This window comes from Tasmannia lanceolata, unplaced genomic scaffold (genome assembly GCF_043159265.1).
Source record: "Tasmannia lanceolata isolate RefF3 unplaced genomic scaffold, GAP_Taslan_0.1 ptg000002l, whole genome shotgun sequence".
NCBI lineage: Eukaryota > Viridiplantae > Streptophyta > Magnoliopsida > Canellales > Winteraceae > Tasmannia > Tasmannia lanceolata.
Genome location: NW_027518679.1, coordinates 34,181,097 through 34,197,500, shown reverse-complemented (window position 1 = coordinate 34,197,500; position 16,404 = coordinate 34,181,097). Strand labels below are relative to the sequence as shown.

Sequence of the window (16,404 nt, the reverse complement as noted above, 5' to 3'; positions counted from 1 at the left end):
GATACCATATTTCTGTCATGCTGCCGACCCGAAGCACGTGACAGGTGCCCCACGCTTGCAGGGTGGATCCCTAAAAACGTGCAAGGCCTTTGAAATCAATCATCTCAGACACCAATAGTTACATGCATAAATCAATATCCACCACTATATAATTATATTAAAAAGGAAAAACACAAAATGAAACGACTAACTGGAAGGAGTGAATATGTACACACACACACACACACACACACATATATATATATATATATCACATATTTTTAACAATCCTCTCACACTCTAATATCTACAAGCAACTCTAAATAAACATTCACTTGTAGTCTAATCCTGAAAATCACGCAGGCGCAAAGCAGATCCTTTGCCACGACCAGTCTCAATGTCTAAAAAATTAATTAAGGAAACCACGTATCAGCTCGAGGGCTAGTAAGCAATATAGCACAATTATAACATGGTCCATGCAATTTTGTAAAATAATAACAAATGCTATCATTAGACTATACAAAAAGTTTGTAACAGAGAACCCGAGAAGAAGAGAAGAGAAGCAGAGAGAGAGAGAGAGAGAGAGAGAGAGAGAGAGAGGAGAAGAAGAGGAAGAGAGAAGAAGCGAGGAGGAGAAAGAAAGAGGAAAGGAGGAGGGCTCACCGAGGAGGCGCGTCAATCACCGAAAACGCTTATCGGAGGTGAGTGTGACTAGTTGCAAAGAGGGAAGTGTGATGCCGTGACAGGTAAGTGATATAATGCAACTTCAGCAAGTTATATGTGTACGAAGAGAGAAGAAGAGAGGAGGAGAAAGAAAGAGGAAAGGAGGAGGGCCCGCCGAGGAGGCGCGTCGATCGCCGGAAAAGCTGATTAGAGGTGTGTGACCAGTTGCAAAGAGGGAAGTGTGAGGCCATGGCAGGTAAGTGATATAATGCAACTTCAGCAAGTTATATGTGTACATTTCATATTGAAATTGAAAAAAACTTGCATTGTCTTTTAGCATGATTTATTCGAATATGTTTATAGTAGTAATGATAAAATATTTTCTATACGTTGCTAGATATATCTGTAATTGCACGACGTTGGCATTTGAGAATGTCGCCCGTGGTTTGGCTCATGGTGGATGGTACATGTTTGTAGGCCCGCCAGTAGGATAAAAATAAGTAGGCCCTCTTAAGTCCAAGGAGGTATTGACCATGTCGATTTGTATCAGATATAGGACTGCGAGGGATGCATTGTTTGATGTGCAAACACAGATGCATTACTATCACAATATCAAAGTACTAATCATGTTGTCAGAACATGCAGAATATGAACAAATGCTCATACGACAGGCATGACCGATTGACCGTCAGCAAACAATGCATCCCACTCAGTCCTATATCTGATACAAGTCGTCATGGTCAATTATTTTACCTCATTTGACTTAAGTGGGCCAACATATTTTTATCCCACTGGTGGGCCTACAAACACGTACCATCTATCATGAGCTAAACCACGAGCGGCATTCTTAAATGCCGACGTCGTGCAATTACAGATATATCTAGCAATGTATAGAAAACATTTTATCATTACTACTATAAACATATTTGAATAAATCATGCTAAAAGACAATGCAAGTTTTTTACATTTTCAATATGAAATGTATACATATAACTTGCTGAAGTTGCATTATATCACTTACCTGCCACGGCCTCACACTTCCCACTTTGCAACTGGTCACACTCACCTCCGATCAGCTTTTCCGGCAATCGACGCGCCTCCTCGGTGGGCCCTCCTCCTTTCCTCTTTCTTTCTCCTCCTCTCTCTTCTCTCTTCTCTCTCTCTCTCTCTCTCTCTCTCTCTCTCTCTGCTTCTCTTCTCTTCTCCTCGGGTTCTCTGTTACGAAAGCTAAAACCAGTGAACATAAGGCAAAACTTTATTTGGCCTTTATCTTATCGACTTAACACACATATATTCCATCGACCTACCCAAATAAATACAAAAATTAACTTCCGGTAGTTTCTACTTGTGTGTGACGTGTATGCCTGGTGTGGGGTGGGTATTACAAGATGATTCAATAGTGTTAAACTAAGGCCTTCTTGATTTGCTGGCTTGCATTTGGCTATTGGATTTATTTGTTTTTCTCCCTAACCATCTACTTCTCTATTTTGTTTGTTGGATGGCTTCGTCTTGGAATTTATCTCTTTCTTTTTTGTTTCTAATTAGACCGAGAGAGCATGGCAAGATTAAGAGGCAAGGGAAAACGTTTAGCATCTGGGGCACCACCCGAAACGAAGGTTGCGGGTAACGATGCCAATGCTGAGCCAGTTGCATCTCAACCCGTGAAAGTGGATGGGGAAGCACCGGCTATCATTTCTGGAGGCGAGGAAAATCCAAAAGAGAAGGAAGGAGTCCATAATGAAGAAAATGTCAAGAATACTCCAAAGAAAAAATTAAAGAGGAGGATGAGAAAGAAAAAGAATGCTAGTTCGGGAGGTGCTAATGTTGTGGTTGCTAAGGACACTGAAAAGCCGGAAACGTCAACAAAAGAAAAGGAATCTAAGAAAGTCGAAAGCATGGGGCTAATATTCATGTGCAATGCGAAGACTAAGCGAGACTGCTACCACTACAAGGTTCTCGGGTTGCCTGCAAGCAAGAAGGAGACAGTAGCAAAGGTTTATAAAGGCATGAGGCTGTTTTTGTTTGACGTTGATCTGAGGCTGATGTATGGGATTTACAAAGCTGCAGGACCTGGGGGTTATAATATTGAACCCAAAGCTTTCAAGTCGGGGTTTCCCTCTCAGGTTAGGGTTTTCTCCTTCAATTTTCCTCTCCATTTTAATATTATTGTTGTGTCTCTAACTTGTGAATTGTGATGATAATTGTTTATGGAATGCATATGGATGTTTGGTATATGTAGAGGTAGCTATCATGTCTATTTTTGCATTAAAACCAATGTTACTATGGTCACCCTCCCACCCTTTGTCCCGCGATCCGGGGTCGCACGACCCCAAACGTGAGTCGTTTGCTACTCGGATCGCCAAAAATGGCGGCCCGGGCGACTGCGAGAAAGGGAGAGATGCATAGAGCAGAAGGGGAAAGAGAACAAAAAAAACTACTCTCCCTCCTGATTTAATCGAATCATACCTCGTTAGAGGCAAAGAAAAAAAGAAAAAAGAAGAAGAAGAAACAGAGAAGGTAAAGAGACTGACCTGAAAGATATATTGTTCTGACAAAAACTACCATTGCATGTACAGTATTGTAAAACATCCTTCTCTACTTTCTTTTTATGTTTTTATTTCAAAACTAAGTAGTTATTTTCTGTTTACTTTAATTAAAGATTGAGAATGCAATATATGTAAAAATAGATGAAATTATATATAGAGTACCAGAGCGACCCTGATTAGCGCTCCAAATCGACCCGCGACCCCAAATAGCGAACCGACTTAGCCTACCCTTAGCCTACTCTCATCGTACCGCGTACCGGGCTACTATCGTACCCCGTTCCTGTTCCAGGTAACATTGATTAGAACTAAGTAAAGGGTGGCCCAGTGCACGAGGCTCCCGCCATTGCGGGCTCTGGGAAGGGCTAGATGTATGCAGCCTTACCCTTGCTTTGTAGAGAGGTTGTTTCTTTGGCTCGAACCCCTGACCACTAGGTCACAATGGAGCAACCTTATCCGTGATTAGAACTAAGTAGCAAGGTTTTAAATTTTGGTTTCGGTTCAATTTAGGTCCCCATTCGGTTGGAAATTTCGCAGGAAATCCTGTAAAATCACATAAACGTATTGAAACATATGCAAATTATAAAATTTTAAGACGAAACTTCAGAAAATGCTAGATTAAGCAAAAATACATACTTAAAAACCATCACATAAGCAAGACAACCATCCATAATGGTTTAACAACATTGAACACCTAGTGACATGTACTGTTCATGTCTAATAATCCAATACATACCACATTTCCCACGTAATTCATATGGATAATTGCACATAATACCAAGATTTTAAATTTTTGTTTAGGTTAGAAAATAAACGAAAACATTACTGTTCATGTCTAATAATTTAATACATACCACATTTCCCACATAATTCACATGAATAATTGCACATAATACCAAGATTTTAAATTTTGGTTTAGGTCAGCACATAAATGAAAACATTTCTGTTTCAGTGGAAATTTCGGTGGAAATCTTGTAAAATCACAGAAACGTACGGAAACATATGCAAATGATGAAATTTTAAGATGAATCTCTGAGAAATGCTAGAATAATCACAATAAATACTTAGAAACCATCACATAAGCAAGAAAGCCATCCGTATTGTCTTAATCACATCGAACTCCTAGTGAAATGCGTTGTCACACATGTTTGGAACAAAGTCAATAAAGAAGTGCAATATACCGAAGTATAAGGAAGTACAATGACCAATCTCCCCTCTAAGGACCTCAACTCTATGTCAATACCACCTAGGGTTACGAGGTATTAGTGGTCCTATGCCGATCTTACATCCCATGCATAAGATACGGTTACTTTGTTGTGCAATTCAATGATGTTGCCTACCTAATATCATTCTCTACATTAATAAAATGGAATGAAATTCATAACATCTTTCAGCTTTTTTTGTCGTTCCAACCATTTCGGTCGAATTTCGGGAAATTTGGTTAGAAATAATGACGTGGAAGGAGTTCATTGAGATTTCGTTTGGCGGGGATGGAAATGAAACATTTCAGCCCTTTTGGACTATATTTCACACGCAATATATATATATATATATATATATATATATATATATATATATATATAAACTTCCAAGATCAAACAAATAAACTTCAATCCACCTTTGATCATTGGGTCGTTACTCCTTGAGAAGAGGAGGGCTTGAGGAGAGAGACTTGGTGGGGAAAAGCCATGAAAGGATGAAGAATTCCAGAAATTCCGGTGGTGACGTGAAGATATCTTCTCGGCGTGCGTCTTGAGGAAGGGGAGATGATAAGACGGGAAAAAGTAGCAAAAATATCGTCAGGAGAATCTCGGTTTACTGTGAGAAGATATCGTGTAATCCTATTTTTAACATCTCTACAGGATTTTAACGAAGTTTCTCCTTTTTCGGTTGATTTTTCTGGTTTTTTTAACAATTCTCATAATGCACCAAAAAACAAGGAAAATACAGCCATAGAGGAAGGGGTGGCTGACACATAAGGGTGAACAGTAAAACGCCCCTTCCTCTTTATTATATATATATATATATATATATATATATATATATATATATATATATATAAGTGCCTCTAGTCAGTCGACTAGCTTCTCTAGTCCGCCGACCAAAAACACAGTGGGCCCACATTATATATATATATGAGAAAAGCGTTCCTGTACTACAGCGCAGGGAGCTTAACTGCGCTTTAGTGGTTTATAAAGCCTCCCATTGGTTCCTTTCATGTGGACCCGCTATCCATTTCAAAGGGGGACCTGCTATACGAACCAATGGGAGGTTTTATAAACCACTAAAGCGCAGTTAAGCTCCCTGCGCTGCAGTGCATGAACGCTTCTCATACACACACATGTCATCTGAGCCCATGCCATTCATGGGTGTAAAATGATGGGCTCCACCCATCAAAAGACGAGGTGCAGATTCGAGGCACCACCCCATGCATTGGGTTGCTGGAGATGGTGGGACCACCCATCAAAACATGATATTTTAAAAGGTGGCCCCATTGCAAAAAAGAATAACGTGTGGAATGGTGGGCTTTACCCTATGAATGATTTTGGTGAAGATGGTGGGCTCCAACGCATCAAAACATTGGAGCAAATTGGTGGGTCCCACCCTTATGCATGTGTTTGGGTGGAGAGCGTGGGATCGTCCCATCATGAGGTGTAAACCCGTAGGCTCGCGACTTCTACATGAACTTTAGGAGCTCAATAGAACCAACTTTCACAATTCAGATAGCCATATCCATACAAGAATAACAACTTACAGATTCATAAACTTTGCTTTAAAGAGATTCAATGAATGAGAAACTTCCTATAGTAAGCAAGAATGCATATAAGAACAAAAATAACATTAAAAGATGATGATTTAAGGTTCAAACAATCACTTTTATTATCTGTGAGATTGCTGTCCGCGAATAAAAATAAAGCTTTAGGTCCCAAATATTGATAAGAAAATGGTAAAAGGCTCAAAATAGGCTAGGGTAATTAACTAGGGATGTTCCTAAGGGTTTCTAAAGGCTAAAATATGACTAAAAATGTTGCAAATATGAAAAATTATTACCTGTAAATTGCAGCAGTCCTTTCATTTGTAGATCTCACTAATAAAGAGGCCAAGAGGATGGTGGAAAGGCCCATGGCCACGTCTCCAAGCTCCGGACAACAGTTTTTCTTCGAATAATGGAAGAAATAAATGTGAAGAAGCGAATAAGGCGTGGAGAAATCAAGAGAGAGATGTCAAGAATGAAGAGAGAAGAGAAAAATCACAAAGAGAATGTGTAGCCGAGAGAGAGAGGGGAAGAGAGAGAGAGAGAGAGTAGAGAGATAGTGGGGGCGGGAGGGAGTGTAGAGAGAGACAGTGAGAGCGAGAGAGAAGATGGGCAAGGTAGAGAGAGAGAGAGAGAAAAAGGTGCGAGAGAGAGAGTCAACAGAGAGAGGGAAAGAGTGGGCGAGAGAGTGATTGAGCGAGAGAGAGAGAGAGAGAGAGAGAGAGAGAGAGAGAGTGAGTGGTCAGAGAGGAGAGAGAGAGAGAGAGAGGAAAGAGATGTGAACGGGGTGACTCACCTGCCGTGAGTGGAGAAGGAGAGGGACCGCCCTAGGGCGAGAGGGGGATAGGGACCGACCGCGCCTTGTTTCTTGTTTTCTTTCACAATTATAAAAAATCTAGGTTTTCTCCCCTTTAACTCATATTTATATGTTGGCTTTGGTGGACCCTCTTTGTTAGCCCCAATCTCCAGGTGAAAAGACTGCCTTGCCCCTGAAACAAAGAAAGACAAATAAACTCATAAGGGCATAATGGGAAAATTAGTTTAAACAAAATAAATAAGGTATGAGTGGTGTGTGCAATAGTGGGCCTTAGATGATGTGGACAACCCCCACATCTAGGCATATCAAATAAACATAAATAAGTCCAACAACCCTCGATAAAAATAAAATAACAAGTGCAATAATGAAAAAAAAATAATCCAATGGCTCGGATCACATCAGTCCGCCACTTGATTAAGTTGTCCACTCTTATGTTTCAACACAAAAGTGAATTCTTGCAAAAATGAAACCCACTCTGTGATCGTACCAGAATCCGGGTTTGTGATCGCATGGTGGGTAGAGGGCCTCCGTTGGATATCTGCAATCACAGATAAAGGGGTCAGGGAGGTCCGGAGATTCTAGCTCAACCGTATAAATGGACAGCAAGATTAAAATGAAGAGGTGACTGAGTTTACCAGGGTCAACACATGGGCTTTTTCTGTTATTGGGATGATCGAGTTGGCTATAGGGGTTTGGGGGGGAGGAGGGAGCGGGGGCGTTCAACACCTTTTTCCTCACCTCCCTCTAATTGCCTTTAATGGTGCCCTCTTCTTACTGGTTTAGGTTTTGCTTCCTTTTCCAGGTCCGAAAAGATCCCCCTCTTAGGAGTTTGGTCACGTATTTATCCTTTTCGCTCGCATGCAATTCCTTCTCATTGCGCGCTACGTGGACGCTCTTAATCATTTTGGGGCAAAGATCTTCTTTCCTTTTACTGGGCCGCACTCTGGTCGTAGAGGATTAGTGGCGTGCATGGCTTGCTAATCTTGTGTTTAATCCTTTCCATAATCGTAATGATGGATGATCATGGCTCATGTTTTGGGCGGCTGGAGGGTGCCACGTGGCGCGATCTGGCATCTTATGCCTTATCTAATACTCCTCATTATGACGGGCGACTAAGATATTGAGTATGATAGAGTGATACGTGGCGAGATCTTACGGCCTCGCCGTATTTTGTACTTATCATAAAACCTCCCTACTCCTTTGGTCCATGGAATGAACCAAGGGAGTAAGTTTTTTTAACCATAGAATCTGATGACGAGCGTAATTATGAGAATCTTGGGAATATGAGGCGAGGAGCCGTTTCAATTGGCAGCGCCTTCTCGAGGGGTCATGGTGTAATTATGAGGCACCGTTTGACCATCCAGTAGTGGGAGGACAAGTGTCGGATGCGTCGCTTCGTAAATCAAGGGTTCCGTTTTTGGTGTATAAGGAGGCTTTTGGGATGCTCTTTCTTACACGTCTTCCCTCGTTTTTTCTCCTGTCCTTATCTTCCCTTTCTTCCCTCTTGCCTTTTGAAAAACATGTTGAAGTTTGGCGCTCGCTCCTCCTCCGTCAACAAGGGTAAGGCCATAGTGGTGGAGGCCCCTAGTTGTTTTGATTCAGACCAGGATTTGATGAGTTACAAGAAGGCCAAGCGAGACCCGAGTCCTCCCCCTGGCTACCCTCCCCGTCGCGTTCATTCCCATCCCCGTGAGGGTGAATCTCATGCGGCCTACGTGGCCCGTAAGCGCTCTTTCTTCTCTTATGTCCACCATCAGGAGATGACATTATGTGACCACATTTTGGAGATGAACGGAGAGATTGAGGACTTGATGGCGGAGAATCGAGAGCTGAAGAAGAAGATTTACTGGCTTAATGAGCATTTATTCGAGTACGAGACAGATCCCTTTTTGGAGAGTTCGCCTGAGGAGGGGGTAGATGATGAAGACCTCTCTAGTGAAGAGAACTCCCCGAACAGTCGTTCGAACTGAGTTCGGGGGAGGGGGTGGGCGGCTGGTACTTCCGCGTGCGCGTCTCGATCGCTTCTTTTCTCTTATTTTTGGAAAAGTCATTTTTTAAGGCCCCGTGGGTTAAGGGCCTTTCCCTTTCTTCTATCTCTTTCTTTTTTCTTTCTTTTTTTTGTATGGTAGGGCCCAAGGGGCCGTGATGTTTGTAGGGCCAGCGTGCCCATTATGTATGGGGTCCCTTTCGGACCCCCCTATCTTTTGTAGGTCCTCGGGCCATAATCATCATCAATGAACAGGCTTTGAGCTTTTTGCATTTCTTTTCTGTGGTTTCTTCCCGGTTCCTAGTTTGTAGGTGCGAACGGAATAGACACGCTTTTCATTTTCTTTTAATGGTGGTTGTGGGTGAAGAAATGTCTCATGAAGTGTAGGTTTCTAACTTGATAGTTTGCCCGATCCTTTTGGTTCAGCCGGATACTTTTCCTTCTTCGATTGGTGTTTTGAAAGAACTGGAAGGTGCGGGCGGACCGCTGCTTTGGAGCCCGAGCCTTTATGCTCGACCAGACTCTTTTTCCATCTGAGTGGAATAGGGCAAACTAGAAGGTGCGGTCAGACCGTAGCTTTGGAACCCGAACCCTTATGCTCGACCAGACTCTTTTTCCATGTAAGTGGAATAGGAGCAAACTGGAAGGTGCGGTCGGACCGTCGCTTTGGAACTCGAACCCTTATGCTCGACCATACTCTTTTTCCATCTAAGTGGAATAGGAGCAAACTGGAAGGCGCGATCGGACCGCTGCTTTGGAACCCGAGCCCTTATGCTCCACTAGACTCTTTTTCCATCTGAGTGGAATAGGAGCAAACTGGAAGGCGTGGTCACACCGTCGCTTTGGAACCCGAACCCTTATGCTCGACTGGACTCTTTTTCCATCTGAGTGGAATAGGAGGAAACTGGAAGGCGCGGTCGGACCGTCGCTTTGGAACCCGAACCTTTATGCTCGACCACTCTTTTTCCATCTGAGTGGAATAGGAGCAAACTGGAAGGCGCGGTCAGACTGCTGCTTTGGAACCCGAGCCCTTATGCTCGACTATACTCTTTTTCCATATGAGTGGAATAGGAGCAAACTGGAAGGCGCGGTCAGACCGTCTCTTTGGAACCCGAACCCTTATGCTCGACCAGACTCTTTTTCCATTTGAGTGGAATAGGAGCAAACTGGAAGGCGCGGTCGGACCGTCGCTTTGGAACCCGAACCCTTATGCTCGACCAGACTCTTTTTCCAAGTGAGTGGAATAGGAGCAAACTAGAAGGCGCGGTCGGACTGTCGCTTTGGATCCTGAGCCCTTATGCTCGACCATACTCTTTTTCCATCTGAGTGGAATAGGAGCAAACTGGAAGGCACGGTCAGACTCCTTCAAATGGTGTCTCGCTTCGTTTTTGGCGGGAAAATCGTAGGGGTAGCTAGTTTCCGAAGTTTGCGGTAGGGGTTCAAGTGTCTTTTCACCAATAAAAATGGCGCTTCGATTACGGCGGTTCACTAAATCATTATCGCCGCGCCACGTGTAGGTGTCCCATCCGATTAAACGCTGGTTCGCACGTACGTAGGTCCTTAACTTTAAGCCATCTCCAGAAACCGCTTCTTTCGTCTTTTCCTTCGAACGAGTTATGGTTTTTGATAAAGAGGGTTTTCCATCCGGTGCTTTCCTTTGCGATCCTTTTCACTGGTTCCTCGGGCTTTTCCGCTATCGATCTAGATCCAAACTTCGGCCTTTTTCAGTCATCTTTCGCGGTGAGTACTACTGCATCCTCTGGTTCTATTTTCTCATTTTATTCTTACAATGTCCGGGTCAAGCGATTTTCAGAATCCTTCCAATGAGTTGGTAGTAGTGGTGGAGGGCTCCCAACCAAGGGGTATGAGGGCTAGGAGGAGGAGATTGGTAAAGGGTACGGGGGGTAACTCCCGAGACGACCAAATGCCCAAAGAACTAGAGGATAGTTTCAGAGTTTCTGGGTTGGAGTCTTCGGGGGCCACACGATTCGAACTTCCCTCTCGGGTCCCTCCCGCCCGTAAGGTGGACGTTATGAATATGATGGCCGGTGAGGCTATCCGTCCTGAAGGCGTAATGTCGATCGAGGGTACTCCGAGGAAGGGGACAGAGGAGAGGATTAGGAAAGAGTACCGGATACCCGATGAGTATGGGATCCGAATCCCTACTTCTAATGACGGGGTGTGCGAGGGTGTCACGGAGGAAGAGGTAGCCTTCTATATAGAGACCTTTAGGGCGGGGGTCAGGTTTCCACTTTTGGGTATCATTATTGAAGCTCTCGAGTTTTATTGAGTGGCGCCTTCCCAATTGGTGCCTAACAGTTGGCGCACCCTTTTGGCTTTTGTAGTCAAGGCTGGCCTGCACAAGGTTCAAGTTACCCTCCCTTTGCTTAGGGGTTGTGTCGCTCTTAGTCCTCTGGTGAAAGGCGGGGACAACTGGTTGTACTCGACCCAGCGTTCCCAAGTAAAAATTGCCACGAATCTGCTTTCCTCTATCAAAAGGTGGAAGGAGGAGTTTGTCTTCATTACTCGTCTGTTGGACGTGAATTGGGGTTTTCCCAGGTCCTGGAAACGTTCTACTTAGTGGAGGAGGAAATCCCTGACCGATTCGTCGGATTACAGTATGTTTGACTTGGAGAAGCTTATTTCTGGGAAACCCATTGATGTCTCTGAATTCAAGGAGGAGAAGGACCTGAGGAAGTATAAGCTGTATAGCATTCTGGAGAGGAGAGCCCACAGGACGGACGTGGATGTGGGAGAGAGCTCTGCCAGTTTTCATGGTGAGCCCCTCTCCTCGCTAAAGGCTTTTCTCTTTCTAGGTTGCTCCTAGGATTGTTGCTTTTGTTTTTGAATTTCTTCCCTCCGTGTTCCCGTTGCAAATATGTCGCCCGCGGATACTCCTATTAAGGGAAAAGAGGTTGTGGGGGAATCGTCGAAGGGTTCTTCTGGAATTTCACGGATTCCTTCAGATTTTATGGCGGTGGCAGCTCGGAAGTGGGTGGTCCAGGGTTCTACCCCCTTGGGCGAATCTGACCGTACCGTAGGGGCCAAGGATAAAGTGAGGCCTCCTGCTCCGGAGAAGGAGCCCCCGGCGAAGAAGGCTACTCCTCAGCACAAGCCCCAGGGGAAGACTGCCCGCTCTCCCAAGGGTTAGTCGGTCCTCCTATCCGATCCTCCGAGCCAGATAGAGGGGTCCTGCATGACCAAGTTGATACTGGACCAAATGTCGTTTTCTGAGCAGTATTTCAAGATGCACGGTGAGGTGTTCAGGCCGGAGTGGAGGATAGGCGACCAGGATTGCGGGTTGGGGTGGAGTGGGTCTCGTGACTGCCCTTCCGGGTGATGAGGCCGAGCTAGAGGGGTATCCTCGATGAACGCTAGCTGCTCGATACCTTCACTCCGCGTATTGTGTTAGTATTTTTAGCTCGTTATTTCCTTTTGTTTGTAGTTAATCCGTTGATTGCTCTTCCCAGGGTGCCCTTCCGCAGGTTTAGAGTTATGGGAGGAAGATGTTGGAATATATGTTGGAGGATGAGTTTGAAATGAGCACTTTCAGGGAGGGGTACGAGAAGCGGGTCCGAGATTTAGAGGAGAGCCTTGGGACGGCGCAGGCGGAGAACTTGTCGCTTTCAGATATCGTGAAAGATTTGCAGAGTAAACTTCAGATGTCTGAGTTCAAGAGGGATCAAGCGGAGAACCTCCTGGTTGCTCGGGATGCTCATGTCGAAGAATTGGCGAGGGCTCGGGCAGAGTGGCGAGGTTCCGGCGAATTTTTTATGGCGGCGGCTGATTACTGCCTTCCTGTTGAGGTCGATGCCTTTGTTGAGTGCCGTGGACGTTGATTCCTCCTTTCCCTTGGACAAGTTGATGCATGCGACCGAGGTGCCCCCCGCGGAGGAGGTTCCTCAGGATGGGGTCATTGCAGTAGAGCCGGCCAAAGATGCGGGCAATGAGGCGTCTCCCAGCGTCCTGCCCGAGTCTGTGCTTCCTCCGGGGAATGAATAGCCCGATGAACATTTCCTTTATACGCGCCGTACTTACTCTTGACACTCTTAAGCATCTGGAGCCGATACATTGGGTATGTAATAACTTTGAACAATACTTTTCTGTTTCTTCTTTTTTTTATGTATGGTTTTGGGGTGACTTCCGCCCATCTAGTCGCGGGTTGTGCCTTGGAAATACAAATGTGGGTTCTTCCCCATTTGGGCAGCGCTCGCTTTAGTTCGGTAGGAGGGAAGGAATACCTCTGGCGTGTCCTCATAGGATGTCGCGTCTGGGTACCCCGTTTGTAGGTAGGTTATCTTCCTCTTGAATGTTCCGTTCGGAGTTGATAGACCCGCCTGCCCTTTAAAAGGGACAGGTCTTTTTTCATGGGAAGTGTTCTAGGGTATAGTCTAGGGGATCATTCCTGAGACCTCTTTTTCACTTCCTGTGCCCTTCCGGCTCAGCGCATAGCATGGGCCGGAGGGTGGAGATACACATGATATGGAGAAAACGTCATCTCATTAATTCTGATGGAGATTACATCGACTTCGTTCTGAAAAAGACAAAAAGAAGACATACATGATAATTTTTCAAAAGAAAACAACGCTTACCCCTTCCTTCTATTGATAAAACTTTCGCAAGTTATCCATGCTCCAGCTTCTGGGAACTGGAGTACCGTCGAGGTATTCCAGCTGGTAGGCTCCGGGTCGGAGTGCGCGGGTGACTCGGTAGGGGCCTTCCCATTTCGGGGCAAGTTTTTCTGAATTTCGTGGGTCTGAGACCTCCGATCGCCGTAGCACAAGGTCCCCTGGTCGTACCGACCGCTTCTTTACCCTGGAGTTGTAGTACTGGGCAACCTGTTGTTGGTACGACACGACACGAAGTCTAGTTTGCTCCCTCTTTTCCAATAGCAAATCGAGGCTGTTCCTGAGAAGTTCGGAATTTTCTCGCTCATCGAAATTTTCCATGTGAAAGGTCGGGAGCCCAGCCTCCACGGGAATGACTGCCTCGACCCCTAACGTTAGGCTGAAGGGGAACTCCCTGGTCGTGGCCCGAGGCGTTCTTCGGTAGGCCCAGAGGACATTTGGGAGCGCCTCTACCCAGGATTTCCCGGCCTCTTCCAGTCGTTTTTTGAGGCTCTGGAGCAGGATCCGGTTGGTTACTTCAACCTGCTCGTTTGCCTTGGGGTGGGCTACCGATGCAAATATGTGCTCGATGCTTAGCTTGTCGCAGAACTTTTCGAACTCTACACTTGTGAATTGGGGTCCGTTGTCTGTTATGAGTATCTTCGGGATGCCAAAGTGGCAGACCACATCGTGGTAAAAAAACTTCTCTGTCGCTTTAGAGTTGGGCTTCACCACGGCTTTGACTTCAGCCCACTTGGTGAAGTAGTCGATGGCCACTTACAACATGGTGTGCCCTCCTGGGGCCTTTGGGAACGGATCGACTAGGTCCATTCCCCACATGGCGGAGGGTACGGGGCTCGATATGGATGTGTAAGGGGTGGACGGTTGATGGGGTATGGTGGCAAATCTCTGGCATGGGTTGCACTTCTCGACGAACTCTTGGGCGTCTCGTAGGATTGTAGGCCAAAAATACCCGTGCCTTACGATTTTTTGGGCTAAAATTCTTCCGCCCCCTTGATCTCCGCAGATTCCCTCATGCACTTCTCGCAGAGCGTACTCTGACTCCAAGGGTACTAGGCATCAGAGTTATGGCCAGTTGTAGGAGCGTTTGTACAACTTGGCCCCGTGGAGTACGTAATGGGCGGCCTTCGCAATTAGCCTTCGCGCCGCCGACTTGTCCTCGTGCAGTATCCTGTCTCGCAGGTACTGTACAATGGGGTCCATCCAATTTGGTCCTGCTGGTATTTCCATTACTTGTTTTTCCTCGATACTGAGTTGAAGCAGGATCTCTGTGTAGACAGAATCGAAGTCGAATGTTTCTTCCGACGCCATTTTAGAGAGAGCGTCCGCTCGGGCGTTCATTCCCCTTGGGACTTGTAAAATCTCGACTTCTTTCAGCACCGCCATCTTTTCCTTCACTTTCTCCAGGTATCTTGTCATCCTTGGTTCTTGTAGGCCACCAGTTGTGAATCACTGAAGATTTTTAGTCTGTCCACACCTAATGTCGCGGCTAGTGTCAGTCCGGCTAGCAGGGCTTCGTACTCAGCATCGTTGTTGGAGGCCTTAAAGTCAAGCCGCAAGGCATACTCTGCCAGGAACTCGTCTGGCCCCCTCAGTACTATGCCTGCTCCACACCCTACTTTGCTAGTTGAACCGTCCACATGCAGTACCCAAGAGGGCGTGCCCGCCTCGGCCTGTTCTTCTAACTCCGGGGGTGGGATGATGGTTCTGATGAGTTCGTCATCAGCGGTTAGGGGGCCGAGGGGGACCACTATTTCTTCCTCTAAGGGGAATCTGGCGAGAGGGCGGTGAGCTCAACGATAAAGTCCGCGAGGGTCTGTGATTTGATGGCCGGCCTCGGCCTGACCTGAATATCAAATTCCCCCAGCTCGACTGCCCAGCTTATCAGTCGTCCTGAGGTTTCGGGTTTTTGTAGAATTTTCCGCAGGTGCTGATCCATCAAGAGTACAATGGTATGGGCTTGAAAGTGGACGAAGTTGTCGGGCAACGGTGACGACGGCGAAGGCGAATTTTTCGATGTTTTGGTACCGGACTTCTGCACCATGTAGGACTCGGCTGACATAGTACACTGGGTGTTCTTATTTCCCCTTTCGTTGGACCAGGACGGCACTTACGGCGGTCGAGCTTACGGCCAGGTAAAGGAATAACTCTTCTCCTGACTCGGGTTTGGTGAGTACTGGCGGCGCCTGGAGGTATTGCTTCAGGGAGTTAAATGCTTCTTGACAGGTGGGGGTCGATTCGAATTCTCGTATGTTTTTCAAGAGTTTGAAGAAGGGCTGGCATTTTGTGGCGGACTTGGACATGAAGCGGCTGAGGGCGACGACCCGCCCTGTTAGCTGCTGAACTTCCAACGTTCGTCGGTGCTTCCATGTTCAAAATAGTTTGGATCTTCTCCAGGTTGGCTTCGATTCCTCTTTGGCTGACCATGAAGCCCAGGAACTTCCCTGAAGTCACGCCAAAGGCACACTTAGCCGGGTTAAGCTTCATTCGCGATCGTCGTAAGACGTCGAAGGTCTCTTTGAGATCGGCGATGTGTTGTAGGGCTCTCAGACTTTTCACGAGCATGTCGTCCACGTATACTTCCACGTTCCTTCCTATCTGTTTCTGAAACAATTTCTTGACGAGCCTCTCGTAAGTGGCCCCGGCGTTTTTCAAACCGAACGGCATCACCGTGTAGCAGTACAGGCCCTGGTCGGTGATGAACGTGGTCTTTGGGATGTCTGGTTCAGGCATCTTTATCTGGTTATACTCGGAGAATGCGTCCAGGAAGCTGAGGAATTCGTGCCCGGAGGTGGCGTCGATTAGCTGATCGATACGAGGCAAGGGGTATGGGTCCTTGGGGCAGGCGCGGTTCAAGTTGGTGAAGTTTATACATGCCTGCCAACTGCCATTGGCCTTTTTAACCATTACAACGTTGGACAACCACTCGGGGTACCGGATTTCTCTGATGAATCCGGCTTGTAGCAGTTTTTCGACTTCAGCCTTGATGTGTGCTTGTCTTTCCATGGCGAAGTTTCTTTTCTTCTGTCGGA

The 16,404-nt window shown here is 46.1% G+C and overlaps 1 protein-coding gene across 2 annotated transcripts in view; it reads left to right on the top strand.

Moving 5' to 3' along the window:
* Nucleotides 1-16,404, top strand: part of LOC143870776 (uncharacterized) — a 56,067-nt gene that overhangs the window by 17,098 nt on the left and 22,565 nt on the right. For both annotated transcript variants that reach the window (XM_077376628.1, XM_077376627.1), the window contains one exon: nt 2,188-2,765. In XM_077376628.1, the coding sequence (XP_077232743.1) occupies nt 2,199-2,765 (567 nt within the window). In that variant the 5' untranslated portion in view covers nt 2,188-2,198. The remainder of the gene's footprint in view (nt 1-2,187; nt 2,766-16,404) is intronic.